We start from the raw sequence: 21,823 nt of genomic DNA, 5'->3' as shown, positions 1-21,823 counted from the left end.
CCCTAATTATTTCTCGTTCTATAGATTCATAATAGCAAGAATAGACATTCTTTTGAATTATTGGAAAATGATCTGGGGAATTAAATAGTCATATACATAATCTGATATTGTAAAATCAATAAAACATCAGTTTGAGTACAAGAATCCTACCGTAAAAAAAAAACATAAAGTATCCCAATTCAATGAAATGTATAACTACCTCCCAGCTACTAGTTACTTTTTTACACTTGAAGTCACTTAGCCCTTGTGGAGCAAAGAGTTATTAAAGTCAATATTAGTCATACTACAATAAACAAAAAAGAAAGAAATAAAATTATAATATTTGTCATTAGTCATAAGTCTCGTAACATAGAGACATTATTGTAGTTGAACAAGTTTGGCCCTTGTCTTTGAATGAACAAAATACAGAGAAGGTAAGCGAGTAGACCCATAAATGATCCATTTTGAGTTTTTACAATCTATCTTTGTAGACAATATAGTAGATTGAAAATCTAGTTAATATGACAATTAGGTTTAAAATCCAAATGGAGTACATGTATCCAATGGTAAGTACAAAAGCAAGATTAGATTCGTAGATTGTTTTTTAAGGAAGTTCAAATAATGAATTGTGCATCAGTTTGAGATCTTTGCCTTATAAATATTCACTCATTAATGGAGATAGAGTGTTCTGTTCAGTTGGTGGTTGTGAAAAAAAAAAGGGAAAAAGATTTGTGGTTTTCCTAATCCTAGATCATTCCTCAAGTCCTAATTAAGTCGTTCACGTGGTTTTCCAATCCAAGTACAATTTCATAAGGTGATGAACAAATTCTGCCCTTAATACTATTACTTTTAATTTTATTGTCTTTCTAGTTAAGACCTCTCTTGCATTTTTCTTTTTTCTCACAAAGAGCAGATATAAAACTAGGAAACTTTTTTTACCCACCCATGTCCTGGAATTTCTACCGAATGCTAAAGATATATCCATAGCCCCAGCAAGCATGATAAGAAATCAAAAGCTTGATCATACATTGAAGTTCTTAACAACTCTTAGTTAATGAAATATATACATCTAACAATCTGTCATTTTGATGCTCACTTTCTGACAAATATACCATGTTAAACTTTGGACCATTTGATTAGTTAATAGATAACATTATTTTTTTTTAACAAAAATCATTAATCTTACAATACAGCTTAAGAACTTTTTTGAAAAAGTTAGAGAAGAGGTTATATAAAAGAGAGTTACAGCTTTTATTTTTGGGTAAAAAGAGTAGGCAGGAGGTTGAAAAATGAGAAATGGGTAAAGAAGAGTTTATTGTGTTCTGTCAAAATTTGTTGGTCTAGAGGGTGGGGGTTAATTTGTTCCTTGGTTAAAGGAGATTACCAAATATTGAAAAGGAAAAACAAATAAATAAAATTTTGAAAATTTTATACATTAGATAATTAAGTGTGATTGAGAATCTACGTCAGCAAGCAGCAGCTATGGGTGGACCTTCTTTGTATTCCAACTTCGAGCCATTTCCACAATGCCTTGAACGCTCACATTTTTGCGACATAGATAGCTATTTAAAAAAGGGAGCTTAAGTGCTCTTTTACAATTTTTAAGCAATGCTTAGATATAGCCAATAAAGGTACTATAAATAATTTATGAATCTCTTGCTATCCTAGTATTAGAAATTTCTTCAAGATTCTATTGAATCTAATTTTAATTTTGCAACTATTTCCAAAGTAAACAATAATAACAATATTGTAACGTTTCAAAAGAATTTAGGTTTCTTTATTTATTTTTTTTTTATAGAAATGACTATGTACTTTTTTATATTTTCCCCATAAATATTAAACTAAAGTCATGAAATATGATAAGACTCAATTGTGATCAAATTATATGGTGGAAACTTATAACTAATTACGGAATACTTAAATAGGGAGAATTAAGAAATAAGAATGAGTTGTGATTTATTGTAAATTGTAGTTAAATAGATAAATGGTTGAATTTCGGGCACTAAAACGAAACATCGAATCGGCGCTCGATAGGACACATTTCCACACCTTTTGTTTTTTTCTCCACGTGGCTATAGAAATACAAAATAAATCATTTATGGAAAAAACATAGTTTGATGAAAAGTTCTGAAGAAATTATTTTAAATAACAGAATTTATTTTTTAAAATATTTATAAATAAAATATTTTAATGACATATAGTTATTTATGTTTAATAAGAAACCTCTCCGAGATAAATTTTTTTATACTTGATAGAAAAATATTTTATCTGTTTTATTATTTTTATTAATATAAAAATAGAGTTGTTTTAAAAATTAGTGTCGTTTTTAAATATATTAAATTTTTAGATTCTATTAAATAATGTCTATTAGTAAAATAGTATCACTATTTATAATAGTTTGTCTAAAAACTATTTAAAAAAACAAGTGCATTAAGTATTCTTTTGCAAAAAATGTGTATGCACGTATACATTCTTTTAACTTTAATTATATATTATTTTTTTAATTCAAAATCTCTAATAACTTAGTTAAAAATTAAAAAGTTTCATTTCATTTCATTTCAAATTTCAAAAAACAACTTCCCTTCGCAGCTTCTCTCTCATTTCTAAATTTCTTCATCTTTCTTCTCAACGGCAACTATCTCCCTCCTCTTCCCCCTCTCTCCGCCTCCCCTTCTCTCTCGATCTCTTGTCTCCTTCGTCTTCCTCAGAATCTTCACTCTTCCTTTCTCTCAATTTCTATTCTCTAAAATGAAGCATCCACCCAAGAAACCCTATCTTGCTAAATACCCATCTCGCCGATCCACTGCCATTTTCTATTCCATGCGCTAACGGCGCCGGAATCAAGGGCGGAAGACCCCTCGGAAGCCTATGTCGTCTTCCAAAGAAAATGCTTCACCGTCAGATCCCAAATTCCCAACTCCATGGTTCCCGATTCCAAACCCTCGCCGACTAAGTTGAAGAGCCTGCTCCATCTTCTAACCCACTTAAGCGGAAGCTCAGTATGGAGACCGTTCCTGAGAATTCCATCCCTGGGTTGTCTGATTCTGTTGTTAAGGTAGTTTACGTGGTGTGATTATGGATGTTTTGGTATATTTTTTTCTTAATTTGTGTGGTGAAATGATATTTTCCTGTAATATGAAAAATTAATTTGGTCTTATGTTGAATCATCTCACAGATTAGAGAAGATGTAAAATCTGGTGTAGAAAATTTAACAGAGGAGTGTGTATCCACAATGGCAGCCGTTACTCGGCTTCTAATGAAGGTTTTTATCTTCCTCGTGCTAATATGCGCACCTGAGTGCACCCCTATCCCTGCAACCGTGTACTAAAAAAAAGTTGCAGTTGTCCAAAATGTCTATATATAATTTGTATGCCATCCTTTATATTTTTAATTTTGTAATTTCGTAGATTGGTTGAACTGACTTCAGTATGCGGTTGAAATCATAAACTCAAGATTAATCATCAAGTTTTGGACCTTGTTAAGTGAAATTAGTTCTATTACTAAAGCATGAAAAAAGATAAACTTTAATAAAGATTAGAAAATGTTCGACACTTTATAGTCTTGATTTGTGTCAAAGACTACTTAAAGCATGAAGTCTCTCATCATGATATTGTGAAAAATTGCATGCCTTTAGTAGTTCATGGTCTCCACTGTTCTTCCTTTTCATGGTTAACCTTTTAAAATGAATCGAATACAATTTTAAACACCATCTTTATAATCTCAGAATAATTATGCAGGGTTTATCAGAATAATATGTTTGTTTCTTCAGATATACTTAATATTTCATTGATTGCTCATTCATTTTGGTTTCCATTTTTAGTCGATTATGGTGGCTCACTTTGGAAACTTGTTACATAGCTACTGCCAAAAGCTTTAAATTGCCTTCCGGATGCACCTCAAAATCAGCTTCATTCTTTGTGTTTTCTAATTTCTAGCTCACTCAATTCAGCCATGGATGTACGGAGGTAAGTAAAGTTCCCTTTTGGAATTCAAGTTCTTCTGTACTTCTTGTTGGAGTTTGAGAGGCATTTTTGTTGTTGTTCTTCTTCTTGCATAACTGTGGTTGTGGAATTTGGGTTTTAGGTAGTGAAAGAACTTGTATTATAGTTTTATGTGGTAAAAGGAATTGGACCCACTTGCCATATGTTCACTCAATTTGATTTTTTACTGTAAGTTGAGTCAGTTGTGGTCATTTTGAAGGGGTTCAACTGCATCTGGGAAGTTGGGAAGGAGTCAAAAGGGATTTTTTAAGCCAAAACTGACTTCTCTCACTTTGCCAGAATTGACTTCTCTCACTTTCTTTCTCTGCACTTCTAACTTCCAAAGTTTTTGTGACTGTTAGTAGTTTCATCAAGTGTTTGTGTTTGCTACTTGGTTATGCTTCATAATTGCTTTAGATTCACAAAAATACTATAACCTGTAGCCCTGTAATTCTATCCATTTCAGGAGTTTGTGATCTTTTTGTGTGTAGGAACTAACACAAATTGAATATTTAAAAAGTGAAAAGTAGTTGGGTTTGTAGAAAATAAGTGCCATTTGGTTGAGTTATGACTACTTTTGAAGATGGTTTTATTTTAACTATGACTGCATTTGCTAGTTTGTTTTTTGGTACTTCATTCACCATCCATTTTCTCTCCATGGTTGAGTTTCTCCCCTCATTTATTTTTTATAACATTCATTAGATCACTCTTTAAATCATTCAATTACAAAGGAAAGGCTACTTCAATTCATCATCAGTAAACTATTTTTTTCCTTTAGTAACAATCACTCACATCATTGTCATTTCTCTATGTATTGTCTATAGACCAGGGCGATTTCTAGTTCTCTTCTAAGATTAAATAATTACCAGCTAATCATTTAGGAAGTATTGCAGTTAAATGGTTGTTGGGTTGTCAACTATACTATTTTTTATCTGTTTTCTGTGTGCGGTTGAAATTCTTCTGATGTCCCCCATCTCCTGTGATTCTTTTCTTCAAAATCAAATAGTAGAAGTATCTGTTGGTTCATTTGTTCCACTTGCTTTGTCCCCTGTCCAGGAGTAAACCTTCGTATATTGGAGAAACATGCTCACTGAGAACATTGAGATCAATTTCAACAAGCTTTACTACTAGTTTTGATAGGATTACGAGTTTTGGAAACATAAGATTTGATCGAGAAGTTAGGAGTAAAGGTTTGGGATATCTTAAATGTTTGGGTGATAGAAACCCGGTATTTCTTCATTTGTGGAATGAAATACTTGTCATGTTGTGTGTGATTGCTACCTTGTTGGATCCTTTGTTCTGTTACACCTTGTTGGTTGATTAAGGCAAAAGATGTGTTGGATTTGACAACAAGATGAGAATAGTAGTTGTAATTGTTAGCTCAATCATAGACTTCCTCTACATAATTCTTATAGTCTGTCATTTTCATTTTAGATATTCCAAATTTTATAATGCAAAACCTGATGAAGCCGATGATGGTGTTTGCACAAGAGCTTGGAGATTCTTTTTATCTTACTTCACAATTGACGTTCTTTCAGTTCTTCCACTCCCCCAGGTATGAAACTTCAGCCTTTTGCTGGCTTAGATTCTATCAATCTTATTGTCAAATTTGTCCATTCCATTTGTAACCAAGGATTCATTTGTAGGACAAGAAAGATAATCATCATTTAGAATATATATGTGAGAGTGCACACACAAAAACAACTAATTATTCAAGCAGAAACATAAAAGCATAATTTACGGAGCATACTGTCCTAAGTTAAGTTTGTGCTATAACAAGATATCCACTCTTGATGTTAAAACACAAAGTCGTATTGTCTAATCCCTTTAGTAATCTACAAGAACTCCAAAGAAATAAGCTCTGGGTCATTATCAATTTTGTTTTCCATCCTAAAATATTCAATTATTCTCCTCTTTAGGAAATTATTGGAGGATGACCATGATTGAGATCTCAAATCTTTACACCAACAGCTCTTTGAATGTCTTTTCTATCTTCTTACCTGGGAGGGGTTAAAAATTTTCATTTCTTGTGCATTATTAGCCATGCAGGGTTTACAGAAAGATTTGAACTTTTCATTTGTGGTCGTGAGCTGGCCAATGCATTTTTCGAATTGATCGATCGTATTTATCAGGTAAGAGGTGATTATATCAATCATTAATGTTAGAAGGGTGCACAGATGATGAAACTTTTTAGCCAATTTCATGGCATTTGAAAGAGAGAAAGTACATTAGTATTGAACTCAAGTTAAACTGGATAGTCTATCACCTTTTGGAAGATAACTTTCCTGTACTTTGTTCCATCTTGTATAGACCCTTTCAGTCGAAAGGTTACCAAAGGAATCGTTTTTGTTATGTGTTATGTGCTTAACTCCATAACAATGTGCGTCCAAGCTCTACATGAGCATTCTATTCTTCTTGCTTGGTATACTTGTGCATTATTGGTTTATGTGCCATGTCAAGAAATAATAGTTTCTATTGGAACGTTTTAGTGTTCCGGTTCCATGATAATTGGAATGGTTGTAATGATCTTTTTCTTTTAAAACAAACAAAATTGGCACAGAGGATGATTAGAAGACCAGATCAGGCAACACAATGAGAAGCATGGCTCAGCTGTTTCTTATGTATCTCGTTTCTTATGTAATGACTCTTTGGACTTCAATTGCCAAAAAGATGAGGATGATTCTTATGAAGTGACACTTGATGATGATTTTCTTACTGCTTTGGAATATGGAATGCCACCAGCTTCTGGACTGGTATGCTTGTCTTTTCTGTCTATCCACTTTTATGCATCTCGTTTCGGATGGGATCCTTAATGCACCGCTAGTGAAACTCTAGATCATTCCATTCTTTTGACATAATAAAATCACAGAAAAAGTAGATTAGAGAGTGGCCAATGAAAGTATCTTGAATAGATATTTCATAGCTGCTATGAAGTTTTTCCACATGCAAACATTTAAAAACCAGCTGCTGAAGTCTCCCATGTGAAAGCAACTAAGCAAGTAGTCTAAAATTTTGAAGTGCATACAAATTAACGAATCTGGGATGATATTTGATCTATAATTAAATTGTGGAACGTATGATGGATGTTTCGTTGTACTTGGATGTTTAGTATCCCTTTTCCTCGCTGTAATAGATGGAAGAATTTAACTGGGCCCATTTGTTTGTTAGGCTTGAGCCCATTTGCCTGTTGGGCTTAAGCTTGGGTCCATCTACCTATTGGGCTTGAGCTTGGGCCTATTTTCTTGGCAGACTTGGGCTCGGGCCTATTTGCTTGGTGGGATCGGACTCGAGCCCACTTGTTTGCACGGGCTCAGGCTCATTATTTCTTTGGCCCAATTTTTCTTCGGGGCTTAAACTAGGTTGGACATGAGAAAACTTGACTACCCAAATCCAATCAAATTATAATCATCACAATTTTGCTGCTGATGTGGTGCAATTTAATTGACCAAAATTTCTTATTCAACAATGAGTTATTATTTAAATTAAAAAAGAAAACTAACAATAATTGATTTATTATTTATTTAATGTAATAAAACCAATATTAACTATTAATTAAATTTTCAAATTCTTGCCAATAATTTAATTTTTGAAAATTTAACAAAAAAAAATAAATAAAAATTCGCGCCTAATGAGGTTACTCGTTTAATAAGGTTGTGTGAGATAATCTCAATCATACTCCCTCTTTTGAAATTGAAAGTTTATCATCTATCCTTATGATTAGTGTAATAAAAATGTATTAGTTGAATAAACTAATATATATTTTTTTAAATTATCATATTATGTTTGTTTGAAGTCGTTGTTTCTAAATTCAATATTGTTTTCTTTATATATATAATTTGGAAAGAAAAAAAGAAAATATAAGAAAAAAAGAGTTTTGATAGGTGGTAAGGCACATTTGTGTAGAAATAAAGGTAAGTCAAATGATGTAATAAGTTAAATTTTAATTAAATACAATTAACTCTCATATTGTGCTTACAACTGTTATATATATAGAAACACTCTCTTCGATTCTCAATCTCCTGTAGAGAAAGGGTTTGATGCAAACAACTCCTTCCCCTCAATTCCCTTTCTCTATCAAAAGACACTCCACCAAATGGGCTCTTAGAGGTGTTTTCGTTGAAAAGGAGATTCAAACATCAAACCTCAATTGAAAATTTCTTGGAACAAGAGTTTTCGAAGGTATTACCTCTCATAGAACTGCAACCTTGAACTACTCAAATAACTCTTGGATACTTGCTATCAACTTAAGTCAACAACAAAAGAAAGAAAGAAGTGAGAGGACTCTTTAATCTTAAAAGGGAATATTACCAATAAAGAAACAAGTTGTTATATATTTATAAGCTAGAAACTTAGTGACTCTAAAAAATACAAAAAAAAAAAAAACAATCAAATAAATATAAAAATAGAAACATTTGTTAAATTTAACTTAGTTGGTGTGTCACGCCTCACCCCCGCACGTGCCTTGAAACTCGCTATGCGGCACACAACGCAACTTGAGTAGTTCTGATGTCTCATAATAAAACGCCAGAACACTCAACTTAAGTCCTTGAACTTTAACTTTGATCAGCGTCCAATCAACTTAATGCGAACTTGATACTTAGACATTAGGCATTAAGAAATGTACAATGCAAGATATTAACAACAAAGACTTATTTTATTTCTTAATGATACACGTTCCAAATATACATATTGCACAATTTCTTAGAAACACAAGCTATGAAGTAAAATTTAGAATGCCTTACTGATCAGCTTCAATATTTGTAGCTTGTCTCACTCAACCCAACTTGACCTTAACGCCTGGTGACCTAGGGGAAGGGAAAACTTAAAACATAAGTAAAAACATAGTGAGCAATAGATTTTGAAAACCTTTTTCGACATACAATATATGCAATCATTTTCATAAACACGACTTTCATCGCCTCATTTCGATAAATCATAAAACACGCATTAGTCTTCCATATTCCTTTTGCCAAGAACATGAACCATTCCTACGCATAAACTACCGTGATATCCTTTTCATCAACAACAGCCCTTGGAGAATTTCTTGGTTCATTTTCCATTGTCTCAGGCTGCTAAGTCTAATAAGCCCCTTTTAAGCATTGACCAGCTTCATTCCACCATGCAGTCATTTTCTACATGCTTGCCTTTACTCTTTATGTGCACATAATAGTTAGCTTAATAATAGGAATAAGACTAATGGTTTACTCGCAAGCATAACATACATTCTTCAAACATAAACTTTACTTAGAGCATAACACAAAGCGTTCTTTAGGCATTATTTCTTTCATAAATGTTAACGTATGAACCATAATAAAAAAACAACAGGAACTTAGAAGAAAGCTTTAAGGTCTTAAAACATTTTGAAAAATCACTCACAATGCTAATTCTTTTCTTCAAAACGCTTGTCCCCCAAAGACCTTCTCGCCTAGTGTTTCTTCTTTTCAATAGAGTAATTCTAAGAATTTTAGCATAACTTTCTTTTATACTAACCCTTCAATCTTATTTAAAATAATCTTAATTTTGATTAGTCATCTTTAATTCCTTTAAGATTGCCAGCTCCTACTTAAAGTAATACACATGTAAGCCTAATAGTTTTTCAAACCATGCTTAGCTTAAACTCTTACACATGGCTCATTAAGTAGACTTAGGAAATTTCCTAGTATTTTCCTAATTCTTAAAGTCTGGCTTCAATTCGCCTTGAATCTAAAACGCCTTCCTTTTTCCCAAGTCACCTAACTTCCACGCAAGCTACCAATCAGAATGCCTACTTCCAAAATTACTCTTCTCAAAACTCCCTCTTCAAAACTTAATAGTTGAGTTGTTATTTGACCAAAATCAAACATAACACACCCTATCAATTAAGGGTGAGCATCGAATAGTCGGAGTCGATTTTTCGACCAAACCAACACTAAGCCGACCGATTGATTTAGTAAATGTTCAAACTATCACATTCCGCCTTAAATGCCACTTCATGTGACCAAATGGGGGCATGTCGCCTAATCACTCATTATGCATCTCTCCACGAGATGTCACGTTGAACGCCTAGTAAGCGGAACAACTTAACTTGCTTTTACTTAATGTAACGAAAATTAAAACTTTACTTTGTTTCCTAGTACTCTTTACATAATACAAATCAACCCTAACCTCTAGGTGGTAAGATCAAATAACAATAACAACAACAATGCAGCAAGATAACATAACTTCTTCTCTTTATTGACTTAACACTTTACAGAGAACATACTCCACAATTACATTCCTTTTCTCGCAAAACCACATAATTAAAACTGATTTCTGATCCACTTTTCTTCCTCCACCGCCTACAAAGCTCCTTATAGCGGGGGGCACTTAGAGGTGTAAGGGTCTCTTTCACTTCGGTCGCCCAACAACCATTTCAGGGACAACCTTCAGGGCTCCCTTTACCGAGCTTAGTTCTTTGGCTCTTTTGCTCTCCAAATTTGGCCTCCTTAACCTAGTTGTAACCCTTGCCTTCTCTTCTAAACTGAACAGTATCTCTCAAAGTTAAGGAGTGAAGTCCTAACCAACTCCTTAAACACGAGATAAGATGATTCGACTTGTACATTGCACAAGCTTATATAATTGCCTACCTTTCCCTCCTTTACTTAGCTTCTACGTTTGAGGTCCATTCCTTACTTGGCTTTAACGCCTGACACCTAAGAAGGAGAGACTTAAAACGTAAGTCAATGAATTAGTGAGTGATGGGTTTAGGAAATACCTTTTAGGGAATACAACATTTTTAGATATCATAACCACAAGGTCATTTCATATATAAATATATAGATCTCATCGCCTTAAACATAATCATAAGCTTTTAACGCATTAAACACATATAACCATGGCAACAATTTCATGTGGTTTAAGTTATCAAGCATTTACTACTCATCGTCGGGGCCTGGGATTTTCCCATCGTCTGGACCTGGAGTTCGCTTTTACCAGCATCTCACTGTCTAGACCTGCGATTCACATTCACCACCATCACACGATGGATTTGAGCTCCACTTTCACTAGCGTCACGTGATTTTCCTGAGGTTTCCATCAGCGCCTCGTAATACACATTCTTTCTCAGACTTGGAATTCCCTTTTACCAGCATCTCATCGCCTAGACCTGGGATTCACATTCACCAGCATCACACGATGGACCTGGGATTCACTTTCACCAATGTCTCCCATAACATTCCTCGCCTAGATCTGAGATTCACATTCACTAGCATCTAACATCAATAACACATCTTGTACTCGCTCAGACCTGGAATTTGCTTTCACCAGAATCTGATAGCCTAGACCTGGGATTCACATTCACCGACATCACTCAATGGATCTGAGATTCACTTTCACCTGTGTCTCTCATAACATCCTCGCCTAGATCTGGTATTCACATTCACCAATTCAACATCAATAACACATCTCATACTTGCTCAAACCTGTTCACTTTTACCGGCATCTTATCGTCTAGACTTGGGATTCACATTCACCAGCATCACCCAATAAATGTGGGATTCACTTTCACCAGCGTCATGCGATAGGTTAAACCACACCATAGCGTACAATCATCACATACCACAATAAGGAAATATTAGCTCAGAAGCTTGTCATACAACACATTGTAGCACATTAGTAACAATTCTAGCAATAACATCAAACATAAGATCACAAAGATTCACAATCAATCATAAACATTACTTTCATTAACAAAAGAATCATTTATTCATTTACAAGATCGTTTATGAAACACTTTCTTTTTATTCATAACAAATATTTTTTATAGGACCACTCACGAAAATACTTAGCCTCAACTCTTTCTCCATGTGGCTTTACAGCTTCTCCTTCTTGTCTAGTGGTTCCTCTCAACCAGTTGTTCAATGCCCAAAACTCTTTCTAGACAATTTATCAGAAAGTCTAACATCTCATGTCCTTCTTTTGACCTTGTTGGTCCTATTAACATCTCATGTCCTTCTTTTGACCTTGTTGGTCCTATTTATAGTGACCTTTCGCATCTAAGGGTCATCTCCATGCTTTACACATGTCACTTTTCATTTCGTTGCGCTATGCAACCAACCTAAACTTGACACAGAAGCCAACGTCAGTTAGAAATAGACAATTTTCTTGAGATGCCAACCTTATCTCCTTGAAAAGTCAAACTTCTTATCATCTAACCCCTTTTCAAGAAGCCACTGAACATTTACTTTGCCTCAGAGGGTTGTCCAATCACCTCGTACGGACGTCCAACCTCTTAACAGAATGCCTACCTTGTCGCAACCATATTTAGGTGCAAGCACTTCTCCGCGCATCACTTCACTCAAGGCCTAGTTCTTAGCTTCCATTGTGGCCTTCTTCCTCACCAACTAATCTCATCGTGTTGCTTACTCTAATGCGATAGCATTTAGACTCAATTGCTTCTCTCACTTCGTCATATCTTTCATTGCACCATTCTTTGCAGAATGCTTCTTACCAACACTTTGTGCAACGCGACTCTTCTCAATGAGACTACTCTTCAACAAGACTCCCTTTTGGATCCAAAATTCACCCAAATATACTCCGCCCATGAATGAGTACAAACCGACAAATTGTCGGTTTAGGTTGGTTCGAGCCTTTAAAATTTTAAAAAATGTCAGTTTAGATTTTTCTCAAATTGACACCAATTGAAACTCTCCTTATCTTCAATCAACCACCTTCAGTTCGGTCGGCTCGATTCTTCAGACTATCATTGTAACGATTCAACTTTTAAACTTAAGCTGAGGTCATTACTTAATTAAAAATAATATTAAAAAATCTAAAACTATGCAAAGTGTAAAAAAGTATGAGTTTGCAAGAAAACTAACTATGAATATGCATATTGTTGTAAAACATCAATACATAAATAAAATTTTTTGAGCAAGAGTCTTATGGGGAGGGGGAGGGAGAGAGAGAGAGAGGGAGAGAGAGAGAGGGAGAGGGAGAGAGAGGGAGAGGGAGAGGGAGGGAGAGGGAGAGGGAGAGGGAGAGGGAGAGGGAGGGAGAGGGAGGGAGAGGGAGAGGGAGGGAGAGGGAGAGGGAGGGGGAGAGAGGGAGGGGGAGAGAGGGCGGGGAGAGAGAGGAGAGAGAGAGAGAGAGAGAGAGAGAGAGAGAGAGAGAGAGAGAGAGTCGAACTCCTTTGTATTACTATGTAATTTTCTCAATTTCTTTATAATCTAATTCACGATGATGATGAAGAATAAAAAGGGAAGCGAGGATGGGATAGATTTCGATCCCCATCTCAACAACATTTTCTTTTAAAAAAGAAAGATTTAGATAAAAGACCTCATTTGACTATGAAATTTCACAAATATCCTAAGATAAGATTTTTTTTACTTAATTAGGAATTCACATATTTTTAGGACAATTTTAACCTTATGATTAACATTATATTTATCATTATTATAACTATTATAACTATTATCATTATTATAATTCCCTTTTGTCTAAGTTATAACTGTCTTAATTATGATCTTAATTAATATAAAATCTTAATTATTAATGAAAAAACATTACCTTATATAATTTATTTTAAATTATCATCAAATAATATATCTTTGAATATGGAAATAATTTTCAAAAATCTCTTTCTTAATTATTCATCAGATGCATAATTATTTAATCCTCATCTTCGTCGTCAACAGTCATTCTTTCCTGTTACATCTGTCACCTGCAAGTTATCCAATTTCTCCACCAATTTCGGTACATCTTCCGCTTGAAAGTTATCAAATTTCTTCACCAATTTCATCCAATTTCATCCTTCATCTCCTTATATTTCGTCAATCATCGATTTCGATTTCGTTATTCACAGAATCTCAATTTATTTCGTCCTTTCGTTCTTCTCATACATCTGGTTAGTTATCTTCCTCAATTCGTTATATTTTTATGTACTCCATTAGAACGTTTAACGTTATATTCTGGAATATTTATTTTAGACATATACCACTTCATATATATAACAATGCATATATTTTTACATACAGTTCTCAAGGAATATCAATTGTTTGTTATGTGAATTAGTTAGATATACCCCTTTACATATACAATAATGCATATAAATTGAGCTACTGTAACCACTACAAGAAATTAAGATTCTCCTAACGCATACAAAGGCGTTATAAGAACAAAAGTCAGGAAATAAGCATTATCTCGATGACACATTTCACACGTTGGGCGAATGAGCTTTTTTCGACGTCTTGAAAGAGGACAACATTTTCGACGTTTGAAGTAGGGTATCGAGAATAATAACTTATCCCGACGCGGCATGCACGCATCGAAAACTACCAGTCGAAAATTTTTGAACATTAATTATGTCAAACAGATATTCCCAACGCACCCTGCATGGCGTTGGAGACGTCGTCGGGAGTAAGAGGAGCTCTTAATGCTATTTTTAGTGCATGGGAAATGGCACCGAGAGTAATGCGAGATCCCGATGTCATTAATTATTCATCGGGAATGGCATCAGAGGTAAGGGGATCTCCCAATATTTTCATGTTGCAACGGGAGTTTCCCTATAAATTAGATGTTTCAGTTATGTGAAACACAGAATTGGAACGAAAGAGAGAAAAAGGAGGAGATGCCGGCGATCGAAGAGAAGAGAAGTGCCCAACCGTCGCCGCCGTGAGCCTGCCATCATCCCTCTCCCGTCATCTTAGTTGAGTTAAATTTAAAATCCTAAATCTTAAAAAATGTTAGTTTAGGTTAGGTTTATTTAAATAGTTTTTGTTTTTTTAAAATTAGTTTTAGGATTTTAATGTTGAATTAATTGTAGGATATTGTTTAGGAATAGATTTTGGTTTTTGAAATGGGAATTTTGAATGTAGGTTGAAGGGGGGTGTATTTGAGAAATTGACTTGAAGAATTAAAATTTTTAATGTGTGGGTTGAATTGCAATTTTGAGGGATTAGGGTTAAAAATTTGAGGGGAGGGGGGGGTAATGGCTATTATTGCCTTAAAAATTTTGTAATATATGTTATGATTCGTTTTACCTATCCTACAGTTATTGTAGCCTTTAGTTCAATTCTAATAATTTATTTTTTAGTAGTTTTGAATAACTTTGTTGTTAATTTAGGACGGTTATCCTACAGTTATGGTAGTCTTTTTGTTTTGAATTTGTTTTTATTTCTGATGGTTTGAAGAGGTGGTAGTAGGATTGCTTATAAGGTAGCTTTGTTGAAAGGAGTGTGTAGGATGCGAAGATTGAAGTTGTTTATGGTTAATAATTAGGTTGTGCTGGCTATCCTGCAGTTATGGTAGCCTCTGTAGTTTGAAGTTAGTTTTAGTAAAAAATTTGAGAGATTGTATATTTAGGGGAGTAAGTTTAGGATGTGAGAGGAGAGGAATATGTTTCTAATCAAATCTATTTATGTTTTAGGGACTTAAACGATGAACAAGGGTTGGATGAAACTTAGAAATAAGTTTTTCCTTGAGTATAGAGAGGGAGTGACCTAATTTTTAGAATTTGCCAAGTTTTACGTTGATGCCTACAAACGAATAAGGTGATGGAAAAAACAAAGCAGACATGCAGCAGCAGAAGATATAGATCATGCTTTACTTGATATGCATCTAAACGATTTAGAAGTTAACATGCATATACTAAGCGATGGACATAAACGAAAAACCAAAAGGTAAACGATGTTCTTACTATTGCAGTTCTGAACTTTTTCTTTAATCCAACGCTTCTTCTTCCCAAATATCACAAACAAGGACAACCACCAAGTTGTCCTACTATGCTCAGGACCAAGAACGGAGTTGGGGGACTCGGTTTTGTGAAGTGAAAAATATTGAGAGAGATGGGGAGTGTATCGTTTAGGTGTTGTTATTCAGAGAAAACCTTATCATTTTTTCATTCGGTAATGAGAAGTTTTATATGAAATTTACATGCAAATTTGCAAGTAAATTATTTCATATCTTATCAACACCTAATCAATCCATTAACTCTTTAATGAAATTAGTGGCTTCAAATTCATAATAATTTGCCACATTTTCCATTGACCGTTAATTAATAAAGTAATTAGCCAAAAGGGCATTTTGGTCATTTGACCAACTTAAGTCAAAGTTAAACTTTTCTTAGTCAAAAGTCAACTTTTTGAATTTTTACTAAATTTTCCATCTTGACTAATTCTAACCTCCCGAGTATGAATCCGTATTCATTTCTCTAAAAAATTCAAATTATATTTGAATATAAATTCAATCAAAGTTCAAAATCAACATGTTGACTTTTTGACCGTTCTCTAAACTTTTCAAGCTTTTTAAATATGAATCTATATTTATATTTATTTAAATCATATTTAAACACAAAACTTACAATTTATTTCTACCAACTTATATCTGGTATATTTGTCGGGGTCTCTCTTTTATCTTTATTCGAACAATTCGAATTACTTCAACATACTTGTTCTTAGTTGAATCCATATGAGCTAGTAGGGAAACCTAATGGATCTATAGATCATGGGCTCTAACGATTCGAGATTAACTGGCTAAACTCTTTTAGACCAAAGTTAATCAACATTCGTGAACTAAAGAGTCATTCCACTAAAGACCCTTAGTTGCACTATTCTCACTATAGATATATTTCTGTCCACTTGATATAACTATGATAAGTAAGTCAATCCTTCACAGGTTGTTCATAATCTTGGTGGGTCAAAATACTGTTTTACCCCCGAGACTACATCTTGTTCCTTAAGACCCACTGATCCACTGTTGAACAATTGGTTTAAGGTTCAACCTATAAACCAGAATCCTTCTCGGACCAATGAGAAGGTGGGGCCCCTTGTTCAAGACTTGGATTCAGTCCTCAAGGAAACAACCTATCTACTATCCCAGAAGTGGAAAGGAGTGAATTCCATCTTGCACCCTATGTCCCTAGCTATCCACTCGGTCTTACCCCTAAAATGGAAGGCTTTGGGCCAGCGATGTTGAGCTGCCCTCACCTATGCAGATCTAAGGATACTACCGAATGAACAAAAGTTCATAGTTAGCATAAGATTAAGATCAAGTTACCTAGGTCATCATAAATGAAATAGTCAGTTTACAATTTACGGTGTTATAACTAAAAGTGATTATTTCGTGGTTTCAGTCTTGTGCAAACCATTTACATAGGACGCCCCCACTCCCATGTCTCTACATGAACGATCCAGGATTACATCGTTTGTACTAACTACGGAGCGAACCGCATCCATAGTGTTTATCTAGAATAAGGCGTCCAACCTTATTTATACACTATAGACTATTTGGGCTATTAATTTGAACTTAATCCATTTTTATGTCTATACATAAAGTTCAAGTGTATTTGACAAACTCAGTAAAATAGCCTTGGGACCTAAATTTATTGGTTTTAAGATTATAGCATTCAATAATAAATTACATTGAATCAAATAACAAAATACAAGTTTTAGGACACAAATTCCAACATAAGGTGCCCATGCAAAAGATGTATGAACTTAAATTAGAACTCATTAAAGGGTGTGAAGCGACATCTACTGACTATTGGAATATCCCCCTACTACATAGAATGGGTGTATCATGGAGAGTCATTAAGCTTTAGAGGTACAAAAAACTTTGAGGAAGGAACTAGTAGTAACCCTTTTTATGAAGGAACTAATAGTAGGAAGTTTAGTGAAGAACATGATATGTTTGGTATGCTGAATGATTTATAAGTCCCAATTGAACAGGAAGAGGAATCGGAGGAACGTCGTTTGGAAGATGAAATGCCGAGGAATATTGGGGTACATATAGATGAAGATAGAATAAACATATTTTAAGACTTATTGAATGAAGCACGTAATGAGTTGTACCCCGGTTGTTCTGGATTTTCGTCCATGAATTTTTTGGTTAAGTTGATGCATGTGAAGGTTCTAAATAGTTAGAGTAACAAGTCGTTCAACATGTTGTTAGAACTCTTAAGAGCAACGTTTCCAATGTGTAGTAGTACTATCCCTAGTTCATTTTATGAAGCCAAATGAAAATTTCGTGACTTAGGCTTGGGATACGAGACTATTCATGTCTGCAAGTACAATTATGTATTGTACTGAAAAGAGTTTGCTGATTTGTAACATTGTCCTATATATGGCGAGGTTCGGTACAAGGTTAATCATAATAGAGGGAATAAAGTTTCGCATAAGGTATTGCACCATTTTTCTTTGATATCGAGATTACAGCACTTGTTTATATTACAGGAAGGGTCTACTGACATGAGATGGCATATGGATAAACGTTTTGAAATAGATGATGTGTTGAGACATTCAGCTGATGTAGAGGGATGGAAGCATTTTGATTCTGAATTTCTTGATTTTGTTTCTGATCCACGAAACGTGCGTTTGGGGTTAGCTTTAAATGGATTTAACTCATTTGGTCAAATGAGTACCTCATACTGTATGTGGCCTATTGTGTTACTTTCTTACAATTTTCCACTATGAAAATGCATGAAAAAGATGCATTTCTTCATGTCACTGCTCATACCCGATCCTAGATCTCTTGATAGGGAAATCGATGTGTATCTCCAACCATTTATTGAGGAACTGAAAGAGTTATGGACTTTTGGGGTGCGTATGTATGACTCTCTTACAGGTTAGTTATTTCAACTATATGCAACCTTGTTGTGAACGATTACTGACTTTCCGGCGTATGGCAACCTATCAGGGTAGAGTACAAAGGGGTATCAGGCATGTCCCATATGCATAGATGATCGTTTGAGATATGAGGTAGAATATCCTTCATGGGACATAGGCTTATCTTCCAGATAACCACGTGCGGTGTAGAAGTAGGCTACACGATGGAAAGGTAGAGCGTCAGGCTCCTCTAGTGGTGATGAATGGACTCGAAATCATAGAATATCAAGATCAATTAAAGTTTCCAGTTATGAGTAAACGTCCCTCAATAAATGATAAGAAAAGAAAGAGAGCTCTTAATTGGACGAAGAGAAGTATTTTTTTCAAACTTCCTTACTGGTCGAGATTATTGTTATATCACAAACTTGACGTAATGCACATTGAGAAGAATGTTTGTAACAATTTGGTTGTACGTTGTTGAATATCGAAGGGAAAACCAAGGATACCATGAATGCTCGGTTGGACCTACAAGATCTGAAGATAAGAAAGGATTTACACCTTATAGAAGTTGGTAACCGATTGGTCAAGCCACACGCGAGCTACACTTTGATTAGCATTGAACGAGTTGAGTTTTACAAGTTCCTGAAATCAGTTAAGTTTTTCGATGGATTTGTTTTCAATATATCGCGATGTGTGCATGAAAGAGAGGGAAAAATATCAGGACTCCAAACGCACGATTGTCATGTTTTATTACATCGATTGCTACCTATTGGTATTCGAGCATTCTTACCGAAAATGTGTACACTGCTATTACCAAATTATGTAATTTTTTTTGTGACTTGTGCACCAGAACGATAAGAATAAGTGATTTGGACAGATTGCAAGCAGACATCATAATCATACTTTGTAAGTTGGAAAGAATATTTTCACTTGTCGTCTTTAGCGTTATGGTACATTTAGTCGTTCACTTACCATATGAAACCAAGGTTACATAAATTTACATATAATAATTGACGAATATGATTAGTGTATTATTGTTTTTCTTTAGATATATACCCCTTCTTATTTACCATAATACTATATGGACATCCAGTAACCATAGAAGATCATATGTTTTTCTGTGATTTAGTATATATATACCCCTACTTAATTACAACATAAATTTGTAGTGACATATATTTCTAATATGTTTTGGTTGGATGGCCAAAATTGCAGTTTACTTTGATGGTTTTTTCAATGAATCGAACAATTACGTTAGTTTTAGTGTGTCTAAAATTATATTTAGTAAACATATGTGCTATAAAGAATTGTACACTAGCCTTAGAGGCAGTTTTATTGATATAAAAAATATTGATATATACTTTTGTCTAGGTCTTATAGAATGTGTTAAGAAGGATTTGCCTATAACGAATGATAACGGTGTTAAATGAGTTTACCATATAATAACATCGAATGTTGAGCGACATATTGCCCTTATTGTTCATTTTGTTGGCCCTTTATCAATTTGTTTGGGTTCATTGTCATTAAATTCTTTTCAAACTCAAATCCACGATGATGGGGGTCGTTTTTATGAAAACATAGATATCTCTAAGGTAAATTCCAACTTTGCACTGAAAATCCACGACATGTTTTCAACCAAATCTTTGTTCAAATAGTGCATACAAGTCATTGCTATTAGAGACAATTTTCAATACGTTACTGTGAAATCAATACGTTACTGTAAATTTATAATATACTTTTGATTGTTTCCCTTTGTCATGTGTTGGCATTTTTGCTTCAGGTGTTTTAAAGACAACATCTGGTTTCACAAACTTCTGATCCTGTTACACCACAATCTATGTAGCTGTAGATCCTCTTAACTCCTGCTCATCATCGTCTGGATATATGGTTTACAGTGGTTTGTATTGAATTGGTTCTTTATATCTTACTTCCTTCTACCATATATACATATTATATTTTTGTTTAATGATTTATACCATTTCAAATACACATTCAGAAACTAAAACATATACCTCTGTATTATCGTCAATCACAATTGGATAATCCTTGTTTGATTTAATATGTTTCAACCTTGATCTTAGGCATCTTTCGCTTCGACGCACCATTTTTTTCCAACTACATATACAGATTATGATACAATATCAACTACCATTTACGATATTATGATTTTTATAGATTTCAACTTCTATTTTTAAGTGGAAACATAGCCAAATTTCAAAAACGTACATCATAGCCAAACACTTCTTATTTCATTTGAAAGTTGCATTTTAAGAATATAAACATCAGAAGGAAATATATACAACATGCATTACTTAATTTGTGGTTTAAAGAGAAAATCAACACTTTACGGACTTTAAAGTTGTGGTTTGAAGAATATAAACATCGATTTGACAATACAAATCATGAATGTAATTAAACCCTAAATGCTTCCACAATCTCATTTTCTAAATAAAATAGTATGAAGAAGAATGTTTGAGACTTTAAAGAAATACGATCTGATGTAAATATACCCCTTTTTATTTCATATAAGAAGTATAAAAATAGACTAACCGTAATGGAAGATTGCTTTGCAACACAGTGATAGAAGAACGCTTACACCCGAACGACGGACTTGCTAGAGATGAAGAATCAAAACCCTAATGTGAGCTTGTAATGGTTGACGGTAAAGGACCGCGAAAGACGAAGAATGAGAAAAAGATGGTAGTTTTCGTCGAACAAAGTGCACTTTCCTTGTACGTGCAATGATATCTCTTTTTTCACGCTATTAACGTCTCTAAATCTTTACTTTTCAATTTTTTTTTCATTTACATCAAAGAAGCATGGCTATTATAGTAAATTGATTCAGTTTTTTATGAAAATAAATTAGCCCATTTAAAAGAGTTGTGAAATATATGAGGATCATTACCTAATATCATATAGCAAATTAGATGGTTTTGAGTTAAAAGCATTTTCAAAAATCTAAATGAAAGAAAATGATGATGGGCTAAATTTAGAGGCCCAAATAGCTCTCTTGTAATAGTTCCGTACACAAAACGGAGGGAGGAGGAGGAAGCGTTTAGCTTAGCTACATAATTACAGACCATTACTTTAAGATATGTTTTTTGCAAATGCATACTTGTATGTTTCTAGATAGGACTTTCCTCCCTATATTTTTTCAATTTTATAATATTTAAGTTTTATATATTTAGAAATATTTAAATTAAGCCATGTATTTTTACCAAATCATGAATTTAGTTATCTAATATTATTATCAAAATTGATTGAGGAGATGTTGGAATTTATGAGAAAACAACTCTTGTTTAAAAA

At 34.0% G+C, this 21,823-nt stretch overlaps 1 protein-coding gene across 7 annotated transcripts; it reads left to right on the top strand.

Annotated features, from left to right (window-relative positions):
* Positions 1-2,528: 2,528 nt before the first annotated feature.
* On the top strand, positions 2,529-20,576 carry LOC127151485 (cyclic nucleotide-gated ion channel 1-like). 7 transcript variants are annotated; one of them, XR_007824520.1, is made up of 6 exons: positions 2,531-3,034; positions 3,155-3,241; positions 3,800-3,944; positions 5,394-5,514; positions 6,001-6,712; positions 20,298-20,536. XR_007824520.1 is itself a non-coding variant. In XM_051091444.1 (5 exons), exons 1-5 carry the CDS (start codon positions 2,981-2,983, stop codon positions 6,072-6,074), a joined length of 435 nt encoding a protein of 144 aa, XP_050947401.1. In that variant the 5' UTR covers positions 2,533-2,980; the 3' UTR covers positions 6,075-6,311. The 7 variants fall into 7 exon arrangements, 2 of the variants coding, with proteins under 2 accessions (XP_050947400.1, XP_050947401.1); XR_007824521.1 differs by lacking the exon at positions 3,155-3,241 and having other exon boundaries at positions 2,530-3,034; XR_007824522.1 differs by lacking the exon at positions 5,394-5,514 and having other exon boundaries at positions 6,520-6,712.
* Positions 20,577-21,823: the final 1,247 nt, after the last annotated feature.

The sequence above is a fragment of the Cucumis melo genome, chromosome 10 (assembly GCF_025177605.1).
Source record: "Cucumis melo cultivar AY chromosome 10, USDA_Cmelo_AY_1.0, whole genome shotgun sequence".
Taxonomy (NCBI): domain Eukaryota; kingdom Viridiplantae; phylum Streptophyta; class Magnoliopsida; order Cucurbitales; family Cucurbitaceae; genus Cucumis; species Cucumis melo.
This window is presented reverse-complemented; position numbering and strand designations above follow the sequence as displayed.

Coding starts and splice junctions, on each gene's coding strand:
- LOC127151485 (XM_051091443.1), top strand. CDS start 2,981: ATGGAGACCGTTCCTGAGAATTCCATCCCTGGGTTGTCTGATTCTGTT. Junction 3,035..3,154: donor TGTCTGATTCTGTTGTTAAG/GTAGTTTACGTG, acceptor ATCATCTCACAG/ATTAGAGAAGATGTAAAATC. Junction 3,242..3,837: donor TTACTCGGCTTCTAATGAAG/GTTTTTATCTTC, acceptor CTTGTTACATAG/CTACTGCCAAAAGCTTTAAA.